The 27,049-nt window shown below is 43.0% G+C and overlaps 1 protein-coding gene across 2 annotated transcripts; it reads left to right on the top strand.

Moving 5' to 3' along the window:
• The first annotated feature begins 7,556 nt into the window (after positions 1–7,556).
• Positions 7,557–25,322, top strand: LOC111972637 (kinesin-like protein KIF26B). Of its 2 annotated transcripts, XR_011480835.1 has the most exons (8): positions 7,557–7,666; positions 8,780–9,001; positions 9,310–9,402; positions 14,437–14,515; positions 14,917–15,086; positions 17,332–19,552; positions 24,433–24,924; positions 25,231–25,322. XR_011480835.1 is itself a non-coding variant. In XM_023999653.2 (6 exons), exons 4-6 carry the CDS (start codon positions 14,485–14,487, stop codon positions 17,497–17,499), a joined length of 369 nt encoding a protein of 122 aa, XP_023855421.1. In that variant the 5' UTR covers positions 7,557–7,666; positions 8,780–9,001; positions 9,310–9,402; positions 14,437–14,484; the 3' UTR covers positions 17,500–19,643. The 2 variants fall into 2 exon arrangements, 1 of the variants encoding a protein (XP_023855421.1); XM_023999653.2 differs by lacking the exons at positions 24,433–24,924; positions 25,231–25,322 and having other exon boundaries at positions 17,332–19,643.
• The last annotated feature ends 1,727 nt before the right edge of the window (positions 25,323–27,049 follow it).

The raw sequence follows: 27,049 nt of genomic DNA, 5'->3' as shown, positions 1-27,049 counted from the left end.
CGGGTCCCCATTTTTGATCTTGTGGGAGATCTGTCGACGTGCCCTTGAGCAGGGAGTTGACCCTGGTTGCTTCTGTGGGTCGCTGAAGATGGGAGTCTGTTAGATGACTAATGTGATGTAGATGTTGAGAGGCTTCACTGCAAGTAGATTGTATGTTTTATATGTTCAATAAATGTAAAATGTAAAATTATAATGATTGATTCTGGAAATCAGTGTACATTTCAGTCTTTAATGACGATCAATTATCAAAGTTACCCACTTTTGTAATTCACTTTGTTTGTAGTTTTTGTTATTTAATTAGACTCAATGCATTGCAATGCAGAACCATATTATACATCCCCTTTACACTCACTCTATAGGACTCAACCTTGTCAGCCTATCTCCACGGCAACCTCCAAGCCCACAGCACTACCATAGGTGTCTGGGCTGTGGAAGAAGTGCAGAGTGGTTGTGACGTCTGCGGTGCCCACCTGATCCAGTTGAAGCGGGAGGCCATCCACCTGATCCTAGCCAGGGAGGAGCGTGCCAAGTGGGCCACTCCACCTATCGCCAAACCCCTTCCTGGATCTATCTCCACCAAAACAGCACAGTCTAGCCCCCACCTCTCAGCCTCTTCAAGGAGCCAGAGCTCCCCTGCCAAGCCCTCCCCTGGATCTCCCCCAAGACACACCCGAAGAGGGTCTTGAAGCCCTCCTCTGGGAGAGATAGATGGCTTGAGGAGCAGCAGCACCTGGCCTCCGCCATATCAATGTCAAGCAATAATGGAGTCACCATCTTCCCCTACCAGGTACTGTACAGTCCACATCTAAAGCCTATAAGCTGCATATCGTGACATTGCTCTGATATGGTTGTAGCTTTCATTATTACGGATGCTAATGGAGACTATATCAACCATATCAAGACAATGTCGTGACACATCCCCCACCAGGTAGAGGGACTGTACATCTAACARCCTACAAGCTGTATATCAAGACAATGTCGTGACACATCCCCCACCAGGTAGAGGGACTGTACATCTAACAACCTACAAGCTGTATATCAAGACAATGTCGTGACACATCCCCCACCAGGTAGAGGGACTGTACATCTAACAGCCTACAAGCTGTATATCAAGACAATGTCGTGACACATCCCCCACCAGGTAGAGGGACTGTACATCTAACAGCCTACAAGCTGTATATCAAGACAATGTCGTGACACATCCCCCACCAGGTAGAGGGACTGTACATCTAACAGCCTACAAGCTGTATATCAAGACAATGTCGTGACACATCCCCCACCAGGTAGAGGGACTGTACATCTAACAACCTACAAGCTGTATATCAAGACAATGTCGTGACACATCCCCCACCAGGTAGAGGGACTGTACATCTAACAACCTACAAGCTGTATATCAAGACAATGTCGTGACACATCCCCCACCAGGTAGAGGGACTGTACATCTAACAACCTACAAGCTGTATATCAAGATGTCGCGCCGACAACTGAAGTACCCGCCGTTATACTTACAGTTCATTCAGAAAGTATTCAGATCCCAGATCTCAGATTTTGTTACTTTACAGCCTTGTTCTAAAATTTAACAAATTGTTTGTTTTCCTGATCAATCCACACACAATACCCCATAATGACAAAGAAAAAACAGTTGTATTTAACATTTCTGCTAATGTATTAAAAATAAAAACTGAAATATATATTATGGGGTATTGTGTGTAGATTGATGAGTAAAAAAATATTTKTATCAATTTTAGAATAAGGCTGTAATGTAACAAAATTTGGAAAAAGTCAAGGGGTCTGAATACTTTCTGAATGCACTGTATTATAGATCCTAATGGAGGATACGGCTATAACGGAGTAAATCATGACATACAGTATCCTCTGCTTGCACATCCTTTTATGGGCGTAGCTATCTGTAAGGCCTGAGGAGATAATGCCCTTATAGAAAGTGTTGTCACTGTTGGCCTGTGATGAGGAGGAGAGGAGGAGAGGAAAGGGGGGAAGAGAAGAGCGGAGGGGAAGAGGAGAAGGGAAGAGGAGAAGAAAGAAGGGAAGAGGAGAAGAGAGGAGGAGGAGGAGAAGAGAGGAGGGGAAGAGAAGAGGAGGAGAAACAGGAGGAGAAGCAAGTGTAGGAGAAGTGAGGGAAGAGGAGAAGGGGAGGGAAGAGGAGAAGAGAGGAGGGAAGAGGAGGAGAACAAGAGGAGAAGAGAGAGGAGGAAACAAGAGGAGAGATGAGGAGAGGAAAGCAGAGGAAAGTGGGAGAGACGGGTAGAGAGGAGGGAAGAGGAGAGGAGAGGAAAGGAGGGAAGAGGAGGAGAGAGAGAGGAGGAAGAGGAGGAGAGGAGGGAGGAAGAGGAGGGAGAGGAGAGGAGAAAGAGGAGGGAAGAGGAGAGGAGGGAAGAGGAGAGAGAGGAAGGGGGGAGAGGAGTGCAGCCAAAGGAGGGAGAGGAGGGAGAGGAGCGATGAGAGAGAGGAGGATGAGGAGGACAGAGGAAAGGGGGTGAGAGGAGAGGAGGGAAGAGAAGAGGAGGAAGAGAATAGGAGGGAAGAGAAGAGGAGGGATAGGAGAGGAGGGATGAGGAGAGGAGGGATGAGGAGAGGAGGGAAGAGGAGAGCAAGGAAAGGGTTTTAGAGGAGAGGAGGGAAGAGGAGAGGAGAGGAGGGAAGAGGATAGGAGGGGAAGGAGGGGAGAGAGGAGAGCAGAGGAAAGGGTTTTAGAGGAGATGATAGGAGAGAAGAGGAGAGGAGGAGAGGAGAGAAGGGGAGTGGATGGATGGAAAGCATTTGAGGAGCCTTTAGTAGGTATTATAGTATCTTTGTTCAGACAGAGAGGCTTATAGGGTGTCATTTGGGACTCAGACTATATCTCCATCAGTGCAATGGGGAAGGGTACAAACAAAAAAGTAGTGGAGAACTTAACTTTACCCAGTGCCCCCCTAACATCTCATTCCACATGTCAGTCATGCCCAGGGTCCCTCATGGCACTAATTGGTATTTTTACTTAACACACACACACACACACACACAACACACACCACAACACACACACACACACACACACACACACACACACACACACACACACACACACACACACCAACCCAACCCAACCCAACCCAACCAGGACTGTAGGGAAGGGAAAGCAGCGTTGAGTTCAGAGTGGGATTCTTCACACACATCCTCTGCCTCGGGAGTATGTGGTGTGTAATAGTGAGATGCAGTACGTTCAGAGGACGGGGCTCTGAGTCTGAATGTCTGAGTCAAGTCTCCATTCAACCCTGGAACTATCTACAGTATGTGTGACACTATTGATCTATGAGTAGAGCTATATGATGAATGTCCCGTTAACYCAATGTGCTTTCACATCTACAGATGAACCACTGAAGAACTACTCTTGGTCTCATTGCCTTAGTTCTACTCTGTGAGCTGGTATCTTGGATCTCAGTTGTTATTAGACAAAATGCTCCTTTTAACCCTCTGACTAATCTAGCCTGGTCCCATACCAGCCGACTTCTATCATTGCCAAGCCATACTTTGGCAACATATTGAACGATCACAAAGAGGAGTTGGCTAATAGCCCGAACAGACTGGAAAACAAGGCAATGTATATTCTAAACCTAAAGAGGATCCTTCTCTCCACAGTTTTCAGAGAACTTCTCAGAGGGACAGAGTGAGACTGTACCGGTTCAGATCAGTCTAATGGCTTCTGCAACCTTGTCCTTTCTGGTCAGGTACTGTRTGTGTAAAGCTGGTCAGTTAGATGTCTACAGAGTAAACATTGGTTCCTTCAGGTATTTTTTAAATGAATGATGATTAAAAAAATTACATAATTAATCTGTTTCTCAATCATCATTGAGAATGTACCTACTGTGTTTTTGAAAGATCCAAATCCTGTCTTTCCACAGGGTAGCTCAGAAAATGAGCCTGACGTCGAGGAGGAAGGGCCAAACGTCCTCCCCCCCATTACACCACCTGCTACAGGGGCATCATCCAGAGGTCTCCACCCCCAATCCCCACCTGCCTGCTTCAAGCTGCCAACAGAGTCAAAGATGCACCTAATGTCGGCAAGGTAACCAACTGTACTCATTGGTTTACCTCAGTTTTGACCAACCAGGTCATTATTGCAAAAGATAATTTGTTCTCAATTACTTACCTGACTAAATAAATGTTAAAATGCATGTTTAATTAAAACTTTTAATAAATAAACAAACAAACAAATGAATAAATACATTGTTATCCCACAACCATTTGCTTAGAAGTGTTTCCAGAGTCATAAAGTGAGGAAGATCCTATATCAGCACTCATAGTGCTACCTCCATCTTTATCATACAATATGGTGCTAACGCCCTTTCAGTTTCTGCTCTCCCCCTCTGGGGTATAGCCTACTGTAGAGGAAATCAATATGGTTACCTCGCATTTCACAGACGGTCTGCTGCGGCTGGTCTAGAGTTACAGATAACAGGCCTGGGTCCCACCTCATCACATCTCATCTCATCACATCCCATCTTATCACATTCCATCCCATTTCATCTCATCCCATCTCATCCCATCCCACCTGCAAATCAAATCCCATTTTATTGGTCGCATACACATATTTAGATATTATTGCAGGTGTAGCAAAATTCTTGTGTTCCTAGCTCCAATAGTGCAGTAATATCTAACAATACACAACTATACACTGAAATCTAAAAAGTAAAACTATGGAATTAAGAAATATTAGGACGAGCTATGTCGGAGTCCGGAGTATAAATATATATGTATATTATGGGATGTATAGACATTATGTACAGTATATAAATATAATATTTAGTATATATGTAGGATATGTAGGACATAATTGTATATGTACAGCAATAGTTAAATAGTATAGGCCTTGACTAGAATACAGTATATACATATGAAGTGGGTAGAAAAGTATGTAAACATGATTAAAATGACCAGTGTTCCATGTCTATGTACATAGGGCAGCAGTCTCTAAGGTGCAGGGTAGAGTACCGGGTGGTAGCCAGCTAGTAACAGAGACTATGTACATGGGGCAGCAGCCTCTAAGGTGCAGGGTAGAGTACCGGGTGGTAGCCGGCTAGTAACAGAGACTAATTTCAGGGCAGGATACTGTGCGGAGGCCGGCTAGTGGTGACTATTTAACAGTCTGATGGCCTTTAGATAGAAGCTGCTTTTCAGTCTCTCTGAAAAGCGCGTTACTGGTCGCGTTACTGGTCAGGCACCGCGTTATGCGGTTAAGCGCACGGTGTCGCCAGTACTCGCCCATAGCCCGGTGCGCTATAGGACAGCCCCCCGAAAGTGTCATGCGAGTGTGGGCATCCAGCCAGGGCGTATTGTGCCTGCTCAGCGTGTCTGGGAGGGTGCAGGGAGGGTGCCTTGTGTCCTATGCCTGCGCTCCGCTCGTGCCGGGCGAATATGGGAATTGAGCCTAAGGGGGAGGTGCGCGTAGTATGCACCAGATCTCCAGTGCTCACCCACAGCCCGGTTCAACCTGTGCCTGCACTCTGGAGGGTCCGGGCTAGTCCGAGTAGTCATCCAGCCTGGGGGAGTGGTGCCAAGGCTGCCCACCAGAGCTCCAGTGCTCCCCCACAGCCCACAGCCCAGTCTGGTGGGTCCTGTGGCAGCCCCACGCACCAGGCTGTCTCTCCGTCTCCTCCCTACAGGTGCTCCCGTCTGAGCTGCCAGAGCCGCCCGTCTGTCCTGAGCCGCCCGTCTGTCCTGAGCCGCCGTACTGTCACGTTCTAACCTTAGTTCCTTTGTTATGTCCTTATTTTAGTTTGGTCAGGGCGTGAGTTGGGGTGGGCATTCTAYGTTGTTTTTCTATGTTTTGTTCTGTTGGTAGATTTCTATGTGTTGGGCCTAGTATGGTTCTCAATCAGAGGCAGGTGTCAGTCGTTGTCTCTGATTGGGAGCCATATTTAGGTAGCCTGTTTTTCATTGTGTTTTGTGGGTGATTATTTTCTGTTCTGTGTTTCTGTTTCMCCGTACAGGAGTGTTCGTTTGTCGTTTTMTTGTTTTTGTTCAGTGTTCATTATTCGTATTAAAACAATATGGACACTTACCACGCTGCGCATTGGTCCTCCTCTTCTTCCAACCACGACAAGCGTTACACTCTCGGTCCCTGCTTTGATGCACCTGTACGTACCTCCCCTTCTGGATGGCAGCGGGGTGAACAGGCCGTGGCTCAAGTGCCTAAGATTAATTTCTTCAGCCTCCTGAGGTTGAAGAGGCGCTAATGCGGATCATTTCAGATTGTCAGTGATGTATACACCGAAGAACATGAAGCTTTTCATTTTCTCCACTGCTGCCCCATTGATGTTGATGGGTGCGTGGTCCCTCTGCTGTTTCCTGAAGTCCATGATCAGTTCCTTCGTTTTGTTGACATTGAGAGAGAGGTTAATTTTGCACTCAGCCCAGAACAACGCAGGGAGAATCTTTCTCTCTCTCTCTCTCTCTCTCTCTCTCTCTCGCTCTCTCTCTCAGTAAATGGCTTCTTGAATGATTCAGCCCCCATAATTAGAACGCGACACAAGGTCAATAGAATAGAGTTAGGGACGCCTGTATCTGTTCTGCAGGGAAGGAGTTACAAAGCAAGCCTCCATCCAACAGATAGCAGACTGACTAGCTCCCATCACTGGCTTTTATTACGATTCATCATAATCAATGCTCAGATATTACATCATGCAGCCCTAAAGTGCTGCTTTGTGATATCAAGTAAATCACACTTGACAGCTTTTATAAGAGCGAGATAGAGAGGTTTTATAAGTTCAGTTAAGTTCATTTAGCATTATTATGTGGTTCATTGTCTTCATGTAGTGATTCTGTGAGGTTCTGTTCCTTCCCATGTGCAGAGTCAGACCTCAGAGGGATCTTAGTGAGGTGGCTGTTGGGGTCTTAGCTAACTGAACATAAAACCTCCTAGAGCCTTTAAATCCACAGTGTTCCTGAGTTCATCTCTGGACCTGTGGAAATCAGTTAACATAGCATTCTTACTCAGGATATATAGGATGTAATGAATTCATAATAATTGATCATTGATTGGAGGTATGTAGTGCTTTTACAGATGCTCAAAGTCATTGTTCACACTTTACAGCATACAATTACACATAGAATCATGTCACCGAATTATAGGATCTCAATGCTTTATAGTACATAAACACCTCATCCACCACCAATGTGTAGCTTTTTAACTGTTAATACAGGTTTTGCTCAAAATACTTCTCTTTTAACCAAGTTTTATTTTATTTTTAAATTTTGACCCCCTTTTCTCCCCAATTTCGTGGTATCCAGTTGTTAGTAGTACTATCTTGTCTCATCGCTACAACTCCCATACGGGCTCCGGAGAGACGAAGGTCGAAAGCCATGCGTCCTCCGAAACACAACCCAACCAAGCCGCACTGCTTCTTAACACAGCGCGCATCCAACCCGGAAGCCAGCCGCACCAATGTGTCGGAGGAAACACCGTGCACCTGGCGACCTGGTTAGCCCGCACTGCGACCGGCCCGCCACAGGAGTCGCTAGTGCGCGATGAGACAAACCCCTCCTAACCCGGACGACGCTATGCCAATTGTGCGTCGCCCCTCGGACCTCCCGGTCGCGGCCGGCTGCGACAGAGCCTCTGCGATGCAGTGCCCTAGACCACTGCGCCACCCGGGAGTCTTTTAACCAAGTTAGTATGAAAGAGACACCATCTCGTGAACAGCAGGGGTCCAGCGCTGTGGAAATACGCTGCCTACSTATTTCATACTATTCACCAGAGTAACGTTTGAAATCTCTCCTCGGATGCCTAGCCGTGCTAAATCCCTTTTCCGTTAGCTTAACGTCTTCTTACACCAATTTCAAAGGAAACATATAAAAAGCAGTGGATAGAAGCGAATAGAATCAGGAAATCTGGGAGACTGGTAGGGTTAATGGTGATGTGTCTGTCATTTCCTACCTGCTTTAATAGGGATCCTGCCTGTGACCCATATCGACAGCTACTTTGACTATTCTACAATCCCATCTGATGCTTTAGGTGTTATTGTCTAGGATTTAGATAGTTTAATAATGCATGGATTTTTATGCCTTTTTGGTTCTATCGGTTTTCTCGTTTGAAGAATACGTTTTTACTGGTGTTTTTCCCATATGGAATATTTAAATCAGCAGTTGAAACAATAACAAAGCGTCCTCCCGACCCCTGTTTCAGTACAAAGTTGAGGGATGGGGCTGGATGCAAGGACTGACCATCCATGATATCAAAATGATAGTCTTAACCATGTTTTTAGGCTATTCAGTGTTTGTTTACGTTTACCTTGTTTACAAACATTGGAGTAAAACAAGCTTATTTTGTGTTCTGATGGAGTATAACAGTTGAACTAAGCTCATGAGGCATTTATTTACAGTATAATATTTACAGTATAATCTTCAAGAATCAATGGTTACATATCATTAATTTACAAAAGTCCAAAAATGGATGTAACAACTGCTGCTTGCCTCTTTAAGTACTCTTAGTTTTTACTAAAGCAACCTAATTAGAAAATAATCTCAACATAGTTACCTGTAGCTCTTGACTTTGAGCTTGACCTGTTATGCTAAAAACTCTACAAATCCTTTTAGAAAATAAATTATTCAAGTTGAGTCTCCATTATTCAAGTTGGATAATGGAGTCTCAAGTTATCACTTTACATGACGGAGAGAAACTTCATGCATACTGTAGATCTATCATTTCCCTCCTGTGTCCAACATCAATTAATCCCAGCTCCCAATAGTCCCCCCGAAAAATWATTTTATTCTCTCCCTACAGGTCAAAGTGGTGCTGCGAGTTTGCACCTCTCCCCCCGTACCCCCTCCCCAGCCACCCATTCTCAGAGTGGACCCAGCTAAAAGAAGGGTCACCATGATGGACCCAGCTACCACCCACAATCAACAGCTACATTTCAACTCTAAACCGACACACTCTGGAGCAGCCACCGGTCCCTCTAAGGCATATGTCTTTGACGCAGCCTACCCCCCAGAGTCAACCCAGGTCTGTGGGTACAGTATGGTTGGATTGTTATCTCTGTCTGATGACCTGAAAACTGATGGGACATAAGATGCAGTWTCCAGATAGCCATCGCTATGTCTTAGACTCTCAGCCTCTTTCCTTTCCTAGCAGTGTGTGTTAGTGTTCGATGGATCGAGCTCATTCAGCCAGAGCAGAGCATTTTATGAATTCATTCTTCTTAGCGTTCATTTTATTAGTGTTTTAAACAGCAGGTTAAATGCTAAGGTGGATGAATGGAAGGATTCACCCTCCTTTTCTCGTTTTTTCACCCTCCTTTTTGTCTCTGCCAGGCGGAGGTGTGTGTTGGTATTCTGCCTGACGTCATCCGTTCTGTGGTCAACGGGCAGACGGCTGCATTCTGTGTTTTGGACATGGTGAAGTGGGTAAGTAATGACTGTATGTGGCCAGGATGACCAACGCTCATATGAGGGTGGCTATTGTGTAACCTTTATTTAACTAGGCAAGTCAGTTAAGAACAAATTCTTATTTACAATGACGGGCTACCCCGGCCAAACCCGGACGACTTGCCTAGTAAAATGACTATTACCACAACCCCTTTTACATAAGGAACAAATCCATCTCTTTCATGTATCTCTTTTATACATCCCTTCCATCCATCTATTTCCTATGAGCGGTGGCATGGGAGGTGCTTCATCCATCTATTTCCTATGAGTGGTGGCATGGGAGGTGCTTCATCCATCTATTTCCTATGAGTGGTGGCATGGGAGGATCTTCATCCATCTATTTCCTATGAGCGATGGCATGGGAGGATCTTAATCCATCTATTTCCTATGAGCGATGGCATGGGAGGATCTTCATCCATCTATTTCCTATGAGTGGTGGCATGGAGGTGCTTCATCCATCTATTTCCTATGAGTGGTGGCATGGGAGGTGCTTCATCCATCTATTTCCTATGAGTGGTGGCATGGGAGGTGCTTCATCCATCTATTTCCTATGAGTGGTGGCATGGGAGGATCTTCATATGTTTTTGCCGAGAGATTTTAGTCGCGCAATTTTACATCTAACTACATAGATGTTTAGTGCAGTATTTTCAGTGAAAAAATGTGCATGAAACGAGTCCATCTCTCGTTCAATGACAAAAACTAAATAAACTTCAGTTAGTGCTAAATACGGCTGCTAGAATCCTGACTAGAACAAAAAAATTGATCATATTACTCCAGTGCTAGCCTCCCTACACTGGCTTCCTGTTAAGGCAAGGGCTGATTTCAAGGTTTTACTGCTAACCTACAAAGCATTCATGGGCCTTGCTCCTACTATCTTTCCAATTTGGTCCTGCCGTACATACCTACACGTACGCTACGGTCACAAGACGCAGGCCTCCTAATTGTCCCTAGAATTTCTAAGCAAACAGCTGGGAGGCAGGGCTTTCTCCTATAGAGCTCCATTTTTATGGAATGGTCTGCCTACCCATGTGAGAGACGCAGACTCGGTCTCAACTTTTAAGTCTTTACTGAAGACTCATCTCTTCAGTGGGTCTATGATTGAGTGTAGTCTGGCCCAGGAGGTGTGAAGGTGAACGGAAAGGCTCTGGAGCAACGAACCGCCCTTGCTGTCTCCGCCTGGCCGGTTCCCTCTCTCCACTGGGATTCTCTGCCTCTAACCTTATTACAGGGGCTGAGTTACTGGCTTACTGGTGCTCTTTCATGCCGTCCCTAGGAGGGGTGCGTCACTTGAGTGGGTTGAGTCACTGACGTGATCTTCCTGTCTGGGTTGGCGCCCCCCCTTGGGTTGTGCCGTGGCGGAGATCTTTGTGGGCTATACTCGGCCTTGTCTCAGGATGGTAAGTTGGTGGTTGAAGGATCCTCTAGTGGTGTGGCGGCTGTGCTTTGGCAAAGTGGGTGGGGTTATATCCTGCCTGTTTGGCCCTGTCCGGGGGTATCATCGGATGGGGCCACAGTGTCTCCTGAACCCTCCTGTCTCAGCCTCCAGTATTTATGCTGCAGTAGTTTATGTGTCGGGGGGCTAGGGTCAGTTTGTTATATCTGGAGTACTTCTCCTGTCTTATCCGGTGTCCTGTGTGAATTTAAGTATGCTCTCTCTAATTCTCTCTTTCTCTCTTTCTTCTCTCTCTCGGAGGATCTGAGCCCTAGGACCATGCCTCAGGACTACCTGGCATGATGACTCCTTGCTGCCCCCATTCCCCGTGCTGCTGCTCCAGTTTCAACTGTTCTGCCTGCGGCTATGGAATCCTGACCTGTTCACCGGACGTGCTACCTGTCCCAGACCTGCTGTTTTCAACTCTCTAGAGACAGCAGGAGCGGTAGAGATACTCTTAATGATCGGCTATGAAAAGCCAACTGACATTTACTCCTGAGGTGCTGACTGCTACACCCTCGACAACTACTGTGATTATTATTATTTGACCATGCTGGTCATTTATGAACATTTGAACATCTTGGCCATGTTCTGTTATAATCTCCACCCGGCACAGCCAGAAGAGGACTGGCCACCCCTCATAGCCTGGTTCCTCTCTAGGTTTCTTCCTAGGTTCTGGCCTTTCTAGGGAGTTTTTCCTAGCCACCGTGCTTCTACACCTGCATTGCTTGCTGTTTGGGGTTTTAGGCTGGGTTTCTGTACAGCACTTTGAGATATCAGCTGATGTAAGAAGGGCTATATAAATAAATTTGATTTGATTTGAACAAAGAATTTATTGGAGAATCCCTACTGTTGACCAATCACAGACGACGGGGCGTAGACAGCGGCTCCGAACTTTGGCTTGCCTCCAGAAATAAATGTGTGTCCCCGAACAGCCGAAAAAACCCTCACCAAAGTCCAAAACGAACAAAAACGTCAAAAAAAAACGTCAAAAAAAACAAAATGTTGTCATAGTATTTGCACAAACTCTACTGAACTGGGAAGCATGTGGATGCCTTTAACCTCATTCAATTAGAGTGAGTAAACCTAGGGTCCCTCCCTCCCTACTGAATCACTTAGGTGGTTTCTACTCTTGTTTTAATCCACATCCTCATTCTAGGCATAGGCCTAATGGCTCAGTTCTAGGCAATCTTGTATCTCTTCCAATTCAAGCCAACCCCATGGTATTTTCTAATAAATAGGGGGTTACCGGCTGAACGTGGCATGTTCGAATTAGAGACTCCGTCTGATCTGAATTCACGCAGCTGCGGCCTTTGAGTAATTCATGTAAATGCTCGAARTTTGATTTCAATAATTTATTTTATTGTGTAAATCTGGCGGGCGTTCTGGTTATAACTGAATCTTGGTTAAAGAAGTCTATACTGGACTCTGATTTGTCTCTGACTGGATATAATGTTTTTAGAGAACAACTTGACTGTTTCTGTATCCATCACCACCCCTGTCCCTAAGCAATTTGAATGTCTAGTCCTAAATGTGGGCCTTGGTAATAATGCCCATTTGACACTAACGGGAATTTATCGCCCTTCCTCGGTCTCCTCATGTGCTCTTAACAAATTGTCTGACCTGCGGTCCAACTATGCTAAATCCAATTTAAAAAACCCTGAAAAACCTACTCTCTTAGATATTATTCTAACAAATACCCCTCAAAAGTTTACAGCAAATGGGATATTTGCCAATGAGTTCAGTGACCATTGTCCAGGAGCCTGCATAAGAGATGTTAAGATACCTAAATCTCGCTCATGCATTGTTATAAAAAGACATTTTAGGAATTTTTATGAGCAACATTTCTTGTCTGAGCTGAGGCTGAGTGACTGTTGGGTTGGGTTAACTATCACTGACTCGGATCAGGCTCTTAATTGTTTTATTTCCCTGTTTAACTTTGTTGCAGATAAACATGCACCGCACAAAAGGATACGGGTGAAAGACAGATCTAATCCTTGGTTCACGCATGAGTTGTCTGTTAAATTACAGGAAAGAAATGTAGCTTGGGCAAAGGCAAGACTGACTGAGTAAGTTTACATGCACTCTAATAATTTTATATTATCCTGATTATGGCAGAAGGCCGAGTATTGGCATTAGTCATGTAAACCCCTTACTCTGTTTATCTTAACCGGCTTTAGGCCTTACTTGAAGTAAGCATACAGCGATTAAAACAGCTGGTTTTCTGAGCAATCTTTCTAATTATTAGAACATGTAAACAGCTGAATCAGCGTTCCAGTGGTGTATTTGATCTGCACATGTACCAGCACCGGGTAACACAACCTTCCCTCTTATCCATGAGAGAAGTGAGTTCAGAAAAACTGAATGTGTGCATCTTGTAAATAGTTTTCACATACACACTTTTATGTCAAAACTCAAAATCAAATAGTCTTCGCAAAAATAGCATAGTCACTGTGGTATAACATTTATTTTGATTCGTGATTTTCTGCATTTATAAAAAGTCCCATCAGTAGCCTGTTCTTTACTCTGCACGTCCAACAGCAGCTCTCAGAGGGCGGTGCCAAAGGTTTCAATTTCTGTACATTGTAGATTGAAGAACTCCTGCACAAACTATGGTTGCACCCTACTCCCTATATAGTGCACTGCTTTTGACCAGAGGCCATAGGGCTCTGGTTGAAAGTAGTGCACTACATAGTGAATAGGGTTCCATTTGGGATGCAACCATTAATAACTTTGCATGTTGCTTCATGTGAAGGGTAGGAGTTTTTACTCACCAATGTAACAACACAGTGTGGTCAAAGATTTAGTAACTTAGTTGCAGTCACAATCTGGTTACCTATAAGTACAAACATAGTTATGTTTTTGGGATATTACATACTTATTAACTTATTTCCGGATAYCTTCTAAACTTCTCAACGCCATATGGAGGATCTACTCTGTGCTACCAAACTCGTATGCTAGCTCAGTAGCTAGTTCAAGCGGGCTAACGTTAGCCACTAGCCATGTTAGTATGTAATTACATTCCAGACCAAGTGTTGGAGGTTGTGAGGTACAATCCAAAAATCATGAGGAAGTGTGATGTAACAAGGAGCAGATGGAGACTTTGTGGCTGTGTYATCTAGTTAAAATGGCGTCGAAGAGAAATGGCTGACGTTTTACATGCCCATAACCAATTGTGCTATTTAGTATTTTTTTGTTGTTGTGTGGTTTGTAATATTTTTTTWACTTATTTTGTACATAATGTTGCTGTTACCGTCTCCTATGACCGAAAATAACTTGTGGACATCAGAACTAGGATTACTCACCACGAACTGGAAGAAGCTTTTTCCTTTAACGAGTCCGACGAGAAACATATAGTGCTCTCCCGTGAACAGGCCCAGATCCCTGTCATTTGTGTGAAGAAAAGATGGAGGAAAAGAGGACGCAGATCGGGCTGCCTTTTGAGAATCCGTAGGCGATCGAGTAAACTCCCACTGCCATCAATTCTACTTGCTAACGTGCAATCATTGGAAAATAAAATTGATGACCTATGATATCCTACCAACAGGACATTAAGAACTGTAATATCTTGTGTTTCACAGAGTTGTGGCTGAACGACGACATGGATAATATACAGCTGGAGGGATTTAATGCACCGGAAGAACAGAGAAGCTACGTCTGGTAAGACGAGGGGTGGGGGTGTGTGTCTTTTTGTCAGGAACAGCTGGTGCAAGATGTCTATATAAGTCTCAAGGTATTGCTCGCCTGAGGTATAGTACCTTATGAGAAGGTGTAGACCACACTATCTACCAAGAGAGTTCTCATCTATGTTATTCGTAGCCGTCTATTTACCACCACAGACCGATGCTTGCATTAAGACCGCACTCAACCAACTCTTTTTTCCTTAACAGTATTTTCATGTAGCCTCATTTTGTCCAGCTAATAGCCTAACCACTGACAAGCAACACTATGGACTAAACGTTCAAATTCTGTTGCTGCATGATTATTTTTCTGTGACAATACAGGTCCAATTTAGATCTTACATCTGTACTCCATTCTATTCCATTCTACTTGACCTGTAGGCTCCCACCCGCGGCGTCTCTCCCATGACACGTCCCTCTCTCTCAGGAGGTCAGCCAGTGCCCCCAGGTCTCGCTGGATAGAGAGTGACATCCCAGAGGCCTACGAGATCAAGGTGTATGAGTTAGACGACGTGGAGAGGCTGCAGAGGAGAGGAGGAGCAGACAAACAGGTGAGGGGGCGAGATGTTGGTGTTTAAAGATAGGCTTGGATACATGTTTAGTATATCAGGGGAAATCAGGGCTTTTCTTGAGTTTGTGTACAAACACATAAATAGCCAAACACAATCGCAAACTTAGCATGCATTACATGATACTAGCATGTACATAATCTCCATGTGCACTACATACAGTGCCTTCAGAAAGTATTCACACTCCTTGACAGTGACAACAATACAACAGATATACACAACATGAAATATTGAGATCGGTTGCTATCTTAAAATCAATAAAAAGGAGCAGTCATAGTGCAAAAGTGCAGCAAAATATATACATTTAATTTCACGTGCAGATTCAAAAAGTGTATGGCCTGTGGGATAAAAGAGTTCTTGAATCTGTTGCTATTGAGTTTGGGAAGTCTAAAACAACAACTTGAGGGGAGAAGCGCAAAATCGTTGCGGGGGTGATCAGGCCAGTCTAGGAGGAGAGCTACTGTTAGCTACTCTCCTCACCACTTGCTTTCTGAATGTCACTGAGAGATGTGCCTATTGCACCCCGATGACCTTGCTGTCCGCCTTAACCACCCTGTCCAACCTATTTCTGTTGCAAACATTAAGATTGCCAAACCAGGCCACCATTKAGAACATCAGTACGGATTCAATAAAACTCCTGTAAAACAGTGTAATTGGCTGTCTTGCTGATATTAAACAAGTTAATCTTTCTCAGGAAAGAAAAAACTTCTGCTGTCGCTTTTTACAGATGGCATCTGTGTTCTCCTCAAACATCAACTTGTTGTCCAGCACTGTTCCCAGGTACTTGAAGGTACTAACCAGCTCCATGTCCAGCAATAATCAACAACCAATTTGACAGAGCTTGAAGAATTCTTTCAAGAATAATGGGCAAATGTTGCACAATCCAGGTGTGGAAACTCTTAGAAACTTACCTAGAAAGACGCATAGCTGTAACTGCTGCCAAAGGTGCTTCGACAAAGTATTCTACAMACTATGTTTTTCATTTTCAATAAATTAGCAAACATTTCTAAAAACATGTTTTCACTTTGTCATTATGTGGTTGAGAAAACAAATCAATTTACTATTGTAATGATGGGGCGGTGAGTCGGAAGCAGGTGCAACGTTTTAATAAAACCAAACCAAGAACATGACACTAACATAAGGCAGAATGCCGATACACAACAACAATACCAACTAGTGAGTGAACATGGGAGAGTGACATATAAAGGGGAGGRAATGATGAAGGTAATGGAGTCCAGGTGTGAATCATAATGATTAACAGGTGCGCGTAATGATGAGTGATAGGTGTGCGTAATGATGAATCCCAGGACCGGTGGTTAGTACTTTGGCGACGTCGTACGCCGGAGGGGAGGAGCAGGAGCAGACGTGACAAATACATTTTTGAATTCAGGCTGTAACACAACAAATTGTGGAAAAAGTCAAGGGGCATGAATACTTTCTGAMGGCACTGTACATACCGTACATACATACGTTCATAAATACATAGAATTATGAACTAGCCTTTGAAAATGTACTATTTTCTAATTTAAGGTTAACATAGTCAGAAGATATGTCACAAATGGCACCCTATCCCTACATATACAGTACCAGTCAAAAGTTTGGACACCTACTCATTTAAGGGTTTTTCTTTTCTTTTTACTATTTTCTACATTGTAGRATATTAGTGAAGWCATTAAAACKATGAAATAACACATGGAATCATGTAGTAACCAAAAAAGTGTTAAACAAATCTAAATATATTTGAGATTCTTCAAAGTAGCCACACTTTGCCTTGATGACAGCTTTGCAYACTCTTGGCATTCTCTCAACCAGCTTCACAAGAGTGTGCAAAGCTGTCATCAAGGCAAAGGGTGGCTACTTTGAAGAATCTAAAATGTATTTTGATTTGTTTATCACTTTTTTTGTTACTACAGGGTTCTATATGTGTTATTTCATCGTTTTGATGTCTCTACTATTATACAACAATATAGAAAATAGTMAAAAATTMAGAAAAACCACGGATTGAGTAGCGGTGCYCACATTTTTGACTGGTACTGTATATAGTGAAACATTTTGACCAGGGCCCATAGTGCTCTGTTCAAAAGTAGTGCACTATGTATTAGGAATAGGGTTCCATTTGGGACACATCCAGGATACTTGGGTTTTGTTGTTGTGAAAAACTCTGAGTTGGATAAAATATTTAGCCGAAGCTCACCTTGCCCTTAAATGTCTGTGTTGCTGTTAACAGGGGATAGCTTGCTTCAGTGCCAAACTCAAGTTCCTGGAGCACCGTCAGCAGAGGGTGGAGGAGATGAGAGCCAAGTACAACAGCCTGAAGACAGAACTGGAGCTGGCCAAACAGAACCTCAGGCTGGAGCCAGGGAAATGGAACCAGGAGTGTGGGTGTTTTCTGTAGATTCATCAGACATTAATTAACTAGTCAGTTTATTTCTCTTAGCAACTGGACTTACACTACAAGGTGTGTGAACATTCTTCTTTTCATTAGTGACCAATGCAATAGCAACTGTACTAAACCATTTATCTTGTGGAGTTCTTTTCAGCAACCATTGCATTGACTCTTGGTATTGTCATAGAATCAGTCTAATAGATAGAATATTCCATCCTACTGTGGCCCTTAAACAACTTATTCTCTCCTGTGCTTGTCTGGTGTGTTGGTGAGGATATGTTATGTTAGGTGGCTAATATTGATCCTCAGAGGCCTTCCTCATTCATGTTATTTTGAGATGATGGCTAGAAAAATTAACCTCACGTTTGTGTAGTTGACCTGTGGCAGACGTTTGAGGTGGACTCTCTGTAGCACCTGGAAGCCTTGGAGGTTGTCACGGCGAGGCTGGAGAGCAGGGTCAACCTCTGCAAGGCCAACGTCATGATGGTCACATGCTTCGACGTTGCCACCAAGCGCCGGCAARCGAGGAGATGTCGTCGGAAGGACAGCAGCAAGGATTCATGGGAATTTAGTGTTCATTTTGTGTAATTTTGTTCCCAGTGTTGTTAATAGATGTACAGAGAGAACGCCACGATGGAATACCACTGTCACAGAAAAGTTTTGACAATTTTTTTGGTGCTTATCTGAATTCCTCTTGAAAACATAAACGTTTGCATTTCAACTCCCTAACAGTAGGTCGAAGTATCACTCAGTGTGGACTTCTCATGGAGAAGAGGGAGTGAAATCTCGGAAGATCACAGAGCACACTCACTCTGAATGATGTATGTTCTGACTCATGCAGATCAGTATTCACTGTTATGTTGATAGATCAGCTCAAGGCACTCCAACACACACTCCAACTAATCACAATGACTCACTGATACATATACCACAACTTCACCTGGATGACACACACACACACACACACACACCATAGGAGGCGCTATAGGAGGACAGGCTCATTGTAATGGCTGGAATGGAATCAATGGAATGGTTCCAAACACATGGAAACAACATGTTAGACTCCGTTCCATTGATTCCATTCCAGCCATTACAATGAGCCCATCCTTCTATAGCTCCCCCCACCAGCCTCCTCTGACACACACTCCATGATGTTTGTTTTATGAATCTTATTTACAGTATCAGCATGTTGTGTGTGTAACAGTTTTAACTTTAGTCCGTCACCTCGCCCCGACCCGGGCGCGAACCAGGGACCCTCTGCACACATCAACAACAGTCACCCACGAAGCATCGTTACCCATCGCTCCACAAAAGCCACGGCTCTTGCAGAGCAAGGGGAACCACTACTTCAAGGTCTCAGAGCAAGTGACGTCACCGATTGAAAGGCTGTTAGCGCGCACCACCGCTAACTAGATAGCCATTTCACATCGGTTACATGTGTCAACACTTTATAAGCTACATGTCTTCCTATTTCTCTGTATTTATTATGGTATTGGTATGTACTGTGTCCTACAACGTTCATGCTAAAGTTGAAACTGTTCTACAGTGGTTGTGTACCCTCTTATGCTTTGTTCATTCAGCTGAGTCGAATGGCTTCGTGTGAGAGCTGGAAGCTTGGCACAACATGCTGATGTGTTATTAATGCCAACACAGACTACTGTTTTAAACACTAGTTGAAGAAGGGTGACAAAACACTACCACAGTAAACAAGAGTAACAGTAGTTTTCCATTGACCCAGGTTTATTTGACAAAAGCAACGTTGCAACTTGTGTAGGGTAACGTGGGGTAACTAGCCCCCCCAAGAACAATTGCTGGAACAAAAAAAGCAGCGTTTGCTATTTAGAAAAAAAGAGTTATGTGGATGATGGTAATGGTTAACCAAACAAACTGTGAAGGAAAATAAGTGGCTAGAGTTTACACGGTTTTAGTTATTTAATGAAATGTTCATAGAAAAGGGACGTTTTTCCAAAGTACCTGGAGTAGTTACCCCACGTTACCTTAATGGAAACGGCAGAATAAGGATGCATTTTCTAAAGACCACGCTTCTATCAACAGTTTTTATGTGAGTAAAGTTACCGCATATAAAAAATAATCAGGACAGCTGTGATGGAAACAGAAAGTTTGTGTACAATTTTATAAATGGCGACAGASAATTTGTTCGTTCGACATGGTGGGATCTTTTTGTGTCGGCGGTAAAATTAATTAGGCAAGAAATGGCTGTTTTAATGATGGTTATTATATCAATGTATACAAAAGTGTTTTGGCTTTATGTGCAAATATTGATRTAATAACTGTCATAACAAAGTAAACTTGGAGTCACGAGATGATATGGTGTGTCGTCCTCCCTACGACTCGGGAAACCATGCAGTTTATTCGGCTACAGATGAAATAAACTACGATGAACTTCACAGGGTGGAGAAAGTGCAAGCTGGTGATGAGCTTGATGCTCCTTTCAGATAAATATCCAGGGTCTTATTCTGGTGACAAAATAAAAAAAATCATAAAAAAGGAAGTCAGTCTTACTGTTGAAAGTTGTAATAGTAGAATGCACAAGGTGCCATTTTGAAATAGGGTTTTCCTCTTGACATATCAGTCATTGTATATTGTACCTTAGAGAGCTATTGATAACTTGCCAGAAATGTCCAGATCAACTAACCCGTGTCAGCTAACGTTTTTTAGCCCACATATTTTGTTGTAATGTTTGAGTCACTCAAATATCACACGAATGCACATTAGACATGGCAAAATGTATACAATTGAATGATAATGAGCTTTAAAACAGTTAAAAGTTCTCTGTACCCCATGACAAAATGTGTAGAATTGCAGGAAATAAGCTTTATACCTGCAACATTTTCTCTCCACCAATGAACAGTGCTTGTGTCCATAGAAATGGCCATAGAATATTCCCCAATGCTGGCAGGGGGGCCTGAAAAAAAAAGGTTTGGGAACCCGTGCACTATATAATGCAATTTTTTTTATGACAAAACCATCAGTAGAGTTGACACTCCAACATACATACAYACACACACACACACACACACACACATAAGCTCACACACACAAACACACAAACACATACATATTGACTACACACACACACACACTCACACATAGAGACACTTTCACTCTTCACATAAGCTGCTGCTACTCTGTTTAGAGTAGAGAGCTGATTGCCTAGTCACTTTTGCCTAGTCACACCCAACCTACATGTACATATTATCTCAATTACCTCAACTACCTTGTACCCCTGCACATTGACTCAGTACTGGTTCTTCTTGTATATCGCCTCGTTATTGTTTTTATTGTGTTACTATTTCCTTTTATATTTAGGCGTGACGTTTTGATAACCATGTAAAACTCTCTAGGATAAGGTGGCTTTATTCAATATATTCGCCTGTATTTAACACCCCAAAATAAAATGCTAATTAGTTGCTAATATGGCAATCATAAACAACTACTGTACAAATGCCATGATGATCTGGATTAGTGGCGAAGGACAGAATCTCAGGGTTTACTTTCTAATGTTAGCTAAATGTAGTAATTAATAAATTGGCTACATTTCTTTAAATGGACAATTTTGTGAACTGTCTTGTGCAAGTTTTAAATTGACACAATACCTGTTAGCAAAAGTGTCAGCTAGAGATGATGTGCAGGAGCTTGCAGGGATTTGTAGTCTTGTATGATGTCTATTTTGATGCTGATTAGCATTTTTGAATCTGAGAGTAAATAAAGCCAAATATATTGATATAAGTAAAGCCAAATATATTGATATAACCTTGTCCGAGAGAGATTTACATGGTTGTCAAAACGTCAAGCCAGGGTAAGCCTACACGAAACACAGTCCTTATTTTTAGTGTTTCAAATATACCCTATGGGAAAAATGAAAGGTGGAAAAATGATTGGAACCATTTCCATGTTTGACCGCTAGGTTTTATGGGTATTAAGACCTTCTTTTGTGGTGCTCTATTGTATTTGAGGAATGTGATTTGATTTTTAGCAAAAAGCAATTTCTCAAGCAAGAATTTTGCTAGGACTGTCTGGGAGTGGTCTGAGTGGGAAACTGAAAAGTAGCTTTTATTGGCAGAGAGGTTTGGAACTATCTTTCTTATTGGTCAAATAACTAATTTACCGCTTGGTGATGTCACCAGGCAGGCCAAAAGGCCATCCCACCAAAACAGGCTGAAATTTCAGGTGTCTTTTCAAACAGCTCTTAAACCAAAAGGGTATTATCATAATTTTCACAATTTCACAATATTATTCCAACCTGTTAGTGTGGATATATATATAAAACACAGGAACATCACGTTTTTTGTCAGGGCTGGGCCTTTAAGGTACATTAATGAAACATGATGCAACAGTTTAGCCATTAGCTGCTGTCGCTACGGCTGTTTTCCAGTGGGAAGGTAATGAGGATGCCCAGTCAGCCAGAGTTCATTTCTAAAGGTAGCCCATTACAAAGTCAGACTCATCACCCCCCCCCCCACACACACACACACACAGATCGCTCTGCGTTCCAGCCTTTCTCTCTTTCTGCTCTACTTCACCGTCATTTAGGACTCATTTGAAATCTCCACGAAAATAACAATGCAGATGTGAACAGGGCAACTATATCTAGAAAGGACAGACATACAGTATGATAAGGGTCATTCAAAGGGTTAATACTAGTGAGCTGCCTGTGTTGGATGTGCCCCCACGTTGTCACAAACGATTCTCAACACTGTGACTGTTGGATTTCACACTTTGAATCACCAATTCTAGAAATATTGTCTACATATACACAGACAAAGGCTATGCATCTTTTTAAATAGTAAGTTACCCATGGAATTCTTCAAATACATTTTGACCATTTAATTATAATGGAAACCTGCACAGAGGACCCCAGAGGTATCAAGCACATGCATATAGGAGTAGGCTAGAAGAACCCTGACTCAGTTACTTTACTGATGATACACCAGTGCAATATCAAGTGTCAGATATTGAATAAGCTTTCCATGAGAATGATACCAAAGCTCTCTAATATATATTGTTATATGCGGTTTCTAAGGAGATGCCTTTTACACAATACTTTCCCACATTTTGTAAATACTGGGCAAAAAAACACATACAAGCCCATAAATACATTCCTCTAGTTACAGTTACTGCAGGCCAGTCGGTGAGCGATATAAGAGTTCAGCCAGAAGATGTCCCCATTGCCTCCGTTGTACAATAAAATGATATATTTTGCAATGAGGAGCTGCAACAGAAATGTCCCGGATTAGATCGTAAACAACCATGGATCTGCAGAGGACATCACTTTAGATGACAGATTATAGAAATCACTACCCACGGTGACCCTCACTATTATAGCATCATGTGCATTTACAACATCGCGTTCAGAATAGAAGGGATTGAGTTGTATGAACGTTGATGACCGTTCCGGTGATTGTCACCCACGAATCTACCGCGGGACATTATATTGCATGTGTGAGTATGCATACATCCGCGTGATGAGGTAGCCTACCACAGTTTGTACTGTTGTTATCATTGAGTGCTCTTCGGGTATAATTATGACAGTATGTTAGCCCATAAAGCTATAGCCTAAATATCGCATTAATGGCTTTTTGAATCTGCAACGTTTATTGGACTAGCCTGAAATGTTTGCTCTTCATTGCCGAATAATAAACATGAAATAGTTTATTAGGTGAAAATATATACTGTAAATTGCTATATTGTAGCGCATGAATCCTGTTTATTACTCTTACTGTGTAGATTTAAACAGTATTTACATGAATTGAAACAACATGAAAGGCTTGGCTTGGACTGATCATTTTGACTACACCGAGCAGAGCACGCACTTGAAAGCAGAACGCATCAGCTTCAGCATCAATTCTTCGCTATTGGTTGGCGACATAAAGTAGCCTTCATTTAAATACATGGTCCTGTAAACGTCACAAAATAAAAGTACACATGACTACAAGAAAAATAACCTAATAAGACCAAATAGACCTCTGAAATGACAACATTTCTGTTACACATATTACTCTATATATCAAAAAGATTAATTGTAATCAGTAGTCTTGTCAGTTTCAGGTTGGATGATACAAACATGGTTGAGGAACGGTGTGCAAATGTTCCGTGAGTTTTGTCACTTTAAATCTATGTAAGAGCTATGAGTAATGCTCAGTCACAGTGGTTTGATAATAGGAGGGTAAAGGCCAGCCACTACTACACAGTAGACAGGATTCACACCATATGAGTCACAGTCCTCCTTGCTCTAAGCTGTGTTCTAACTGTCACATTCTATTTTCTAGTTCTATGTTCTAAACCCGCTCACATCCACATGACTGTGAACATGGCACCAAGTGTTCCGAGCTGACACTGTGCATTTTTCCATCCATACTCTGGTCATTCATTCAAGCATAAATGTAGGCTAGGTCTTATGATGGAGGTTGTTTAGTAAACACTGTGTCAACTGGCTTTCTCTGTCTCCGTCTCCGTGTGTGTGTGTGTGTGTGTGTGTGTGTGTGTGTGTGTGTGTGTGTGTGTGTGTGTGTGTGTGTGCAGGGCCCGTCTACCTCCAACCCTCTCCTATTCTACACATTTTGCCATGGGGAAAGAGAGACATTTGCACAGTTTTAAAGCTAATTCCCTGCAATTCTACACATGTTGCCATTGCTTATGATGTGTTCATATGCAATCTGGGGGTCCCCCGACCTCCAGGTGGCCCCGAACCAAGATTATTTTGTGTATGTTGGGGCCCCTGGAGGCCAGGCTTGTAACACAAAGAGTTCTCTCAGAAGAGATTCACTCAGCAAAATAACTAGCATTTCACTCCTACTCTTCTGCACATTGAGTTTTCTCACTAACTCAAGTGGGAGTGCAGTCAGTAATGAAATCATGCAGTTTATCTCTGACTTGGAAACACACGCTGATACTAACACTATAACATGTGTTTATATCCAGCAGGGTGTTGAAGAGGAGAGGAATAAGCTCCTTGGTGAGCTGATCAAGGGTTTTCGAGGATCAGGGAGAGCCCCAAACAACCACAACAAGAAGACCAGAATACAAAGAAATTCAATAATAGACTGATGATACGACCTTCTACTCATACTTTCCCAACTGCAACAACAACAACAACAACAACAACAACAAACTGGTAAACCTAGAACATTGGATCCCACATTTTATTAAGCTCTTGGGGTTTTCTGTGACCCATAGAGCAATCCTGAACCAAATCAATGTCTCTAGTCAGAATCCAATACTAGTAAGTGGCAACCCTAAAGCAGCCAGCCACGTCCCTCCTGTGGGCCCCGACCCACCGTTTGGGAACCACTGAGTTGGAGGAGAACAACAGCGTGAAGGAGAGGATGGGTAACAAGAGCACCAGCCCCTCCAGAGACCCAGACACTGAGACGACACAGAGAGAGGAGAGAAACAACACGGGGACTGACTCAGGTAGCCTAGCACTCCACATATAGCACACGTCTCGTTCAGTACTGTATGTGTAGTATATGGGACATATTTACTGTGTAGTATATCTGGGTCACCTACCTCAAGCTGTTTCAAAAGACAAGCACAAATTGTATCTTTGCTACTAGAGCACTAGAATGTCCTTAGTCTTTATGGCTGCCATGATAACACCTTAAGAGTAGCCTCAAAATGTAAAATCAAACAGATTATTTTAAAATGTTACAGCTATTCATTCTACTGCATCTCTAGTCATCAACTTTGTATTGCACATGACATTGTGTGTGCTTTCAGGAAGTGGTCCCCCAGGCCCCAGCCCTGACCTGCTAGCCTCACTACAGTCATTGGGAGAACACGATGACCACACACTGCTGCCACAGTCTCTACACCAGGTGTGTGTGTTTGTGTGTGTGTGTGTGTGTGTGTGTGTGTGTGTGTGTTTCCACCCTCACACAGTCCTCTGTGTTCTAGTCCTCTGTGGATTGGTCCTCTGTGGATTGGTCCTCTGTGGATTGGTCCTAAGGGCTGATTGTGTTTTGTACCATCCTCTTCTGTCACCATTTTTTTGCAACTGAAACATCTTGCCTTTCCGTTCTGATTTGTTTTCGTTTGTAGGGAGAATAAATCATGCTTTAAGAAATGTAATCATTACATTTGACATTTTAGTCATTTAGCAGATGCTCTTATCCAGTATTTATCCACTGATTTACAGTTAGTGTATTCATCTAAAGATAGCTAGGTGAGACAACAACATGTCATCGTTTCCCTCATTAAAGTAAATGACTAAAATGTAAAATGTAAATGTAAAGTAGTTATCAGCTAATTCATTGCCAGTAGGACAAGACAAGCACATTTTTAAAGGTACTCCTTGGGATTCATTTCAGATACTATTTGATGCCCTTTCTCTGTACACTGTTCTAATCTTATTCTGTTACTGCGTTGGCTCCCATAGTACTGTAACAGCCATGTAGTTGTTTGTCTTTCTTSGCCAATTCTGGTCATCATGGAACAAAGAGCCAGCTATGATTTAGACGCCCCATAGAAAGGACCGGCAACATTGATACACTAAGGGCTGCGTCTCAAATGGCACTCTATTCCCTACATATGGTCCTTCCATATGGGCCCTGGTCAAAAGTAGCGCTCTATACAGGGAACAGGGTGCCATTTGGGACGGGCCTCTTATACACTGATACAGAAGACAGAGTTTCTCTGTGATCAGACTGGTACAATCAGTGGAGCAGAATAACTGGCCAAGAGAAGTAAAGTCCTTGTAAACAGGCGGTGACCTCTATGGGAAATCCCATGGCATCTGGAGTGTGTGTGTGCCTCTACAGAGTTGAGGCAGGGACAGGCAGAGTTGTTTTAAGTTCTGCTGCGCGTCATGTTATAAGTGAACCTGACACACAACGGCTTGTTATTTACCACGTGACATCTGAGTCCCATCTTGAGTCTTCTTTCCCTATACCTTCCAATACTTCATTACCAAGCACGACAATATCTATTCTAGAGTCTGCAGCTAAAGCAAGCACACCATTTGTCTTCAGAAAAAACCTTTCTAATTAAATGAATTACTTTCTAAATAAACTATCTAGTTTATGTATTTCCTTTATGTAACATATTGAGAACACATTCTATTTTTAAGTAAAGCCCTGACATACAAGTCTGATTCTGAGTGAGTGATCCAAGTAACAGAATAAGCAGGTTGGTGACACTGATTAAGGGATCGTCCAACTCTGGGGACTGTGGCTGTTAAATCCAGTATTTATTTATAGCGTCACTCCATTTTCTGAATTGTGCAGAGCTCAGTGATGTCATCTTCAAAACCAGCCCAGATGCGTATAAGTATTTGTCAGAAGTTTGTTAATATTATACTGTCTTTTGAATCTCAGAGTTGACAGCCTCAGGCAGCTGTTAATTTGGGCTGTTGTGGTATCCCTGGTTTCCTTAACTGTTAGTGGTATAACAGTGGGCGGTGCAGGTTCTGCAGCTGGAGAAACTGTATCCAATGAGCGCCTCCTGTCCAATCTTGCCGCTCCCTGCAGAGGACTGGGGTACTAGCACCTACTCAATCACAATTGTTCTTGTCACTGCAGCCTGAAGTCCGAACCCATCA

The sequence above is a fragment of the Salvelinus sp. IW2-2015 genome, linkage group LG14, assembly GCF_002910315.2.
Source record: "Salvelinus sp. IW2-2015 linkage group LG14, ASM291031v2, whole genome shotgun sequence".
Lineage (NCBI taxonomy): Eukaryota > Metazoa > Chordata > Actinopteri > Salmoniformes > Salmonidae > Salvelinus > Salvelinus sp. IW2-2015.
The sequence above is the reverse complement of the archived record's forward strand: the minus strand, read 5'-3'. Positions and strand labels throughout refer to the sequence as shown.

Excerpts from the sequence above, each read along its gene's own strand:
- LOC111972637 (XM_023999653.2), top strand. The coding sequence starts at position 14,485 with ATGCACCGGAAGAACAGAGAAGCTACGTCTG. Across the intron at positions 14,516-14,916 it reads GAACAGAGAAGCTACGTCTG|GCTCCCACCCGCGGCGTCTC; the intron begins GTAAGACGAGGG and ends CTTGACCTGTAG. Across the intron at positions 15,087-17,331 it reads GAGGAGGAGCAGACAAACAG|GGGATAGCTTGCTTCAGTGC; the intron begins GTGAGGGGGCGA and ends TGCTGTTAACAG.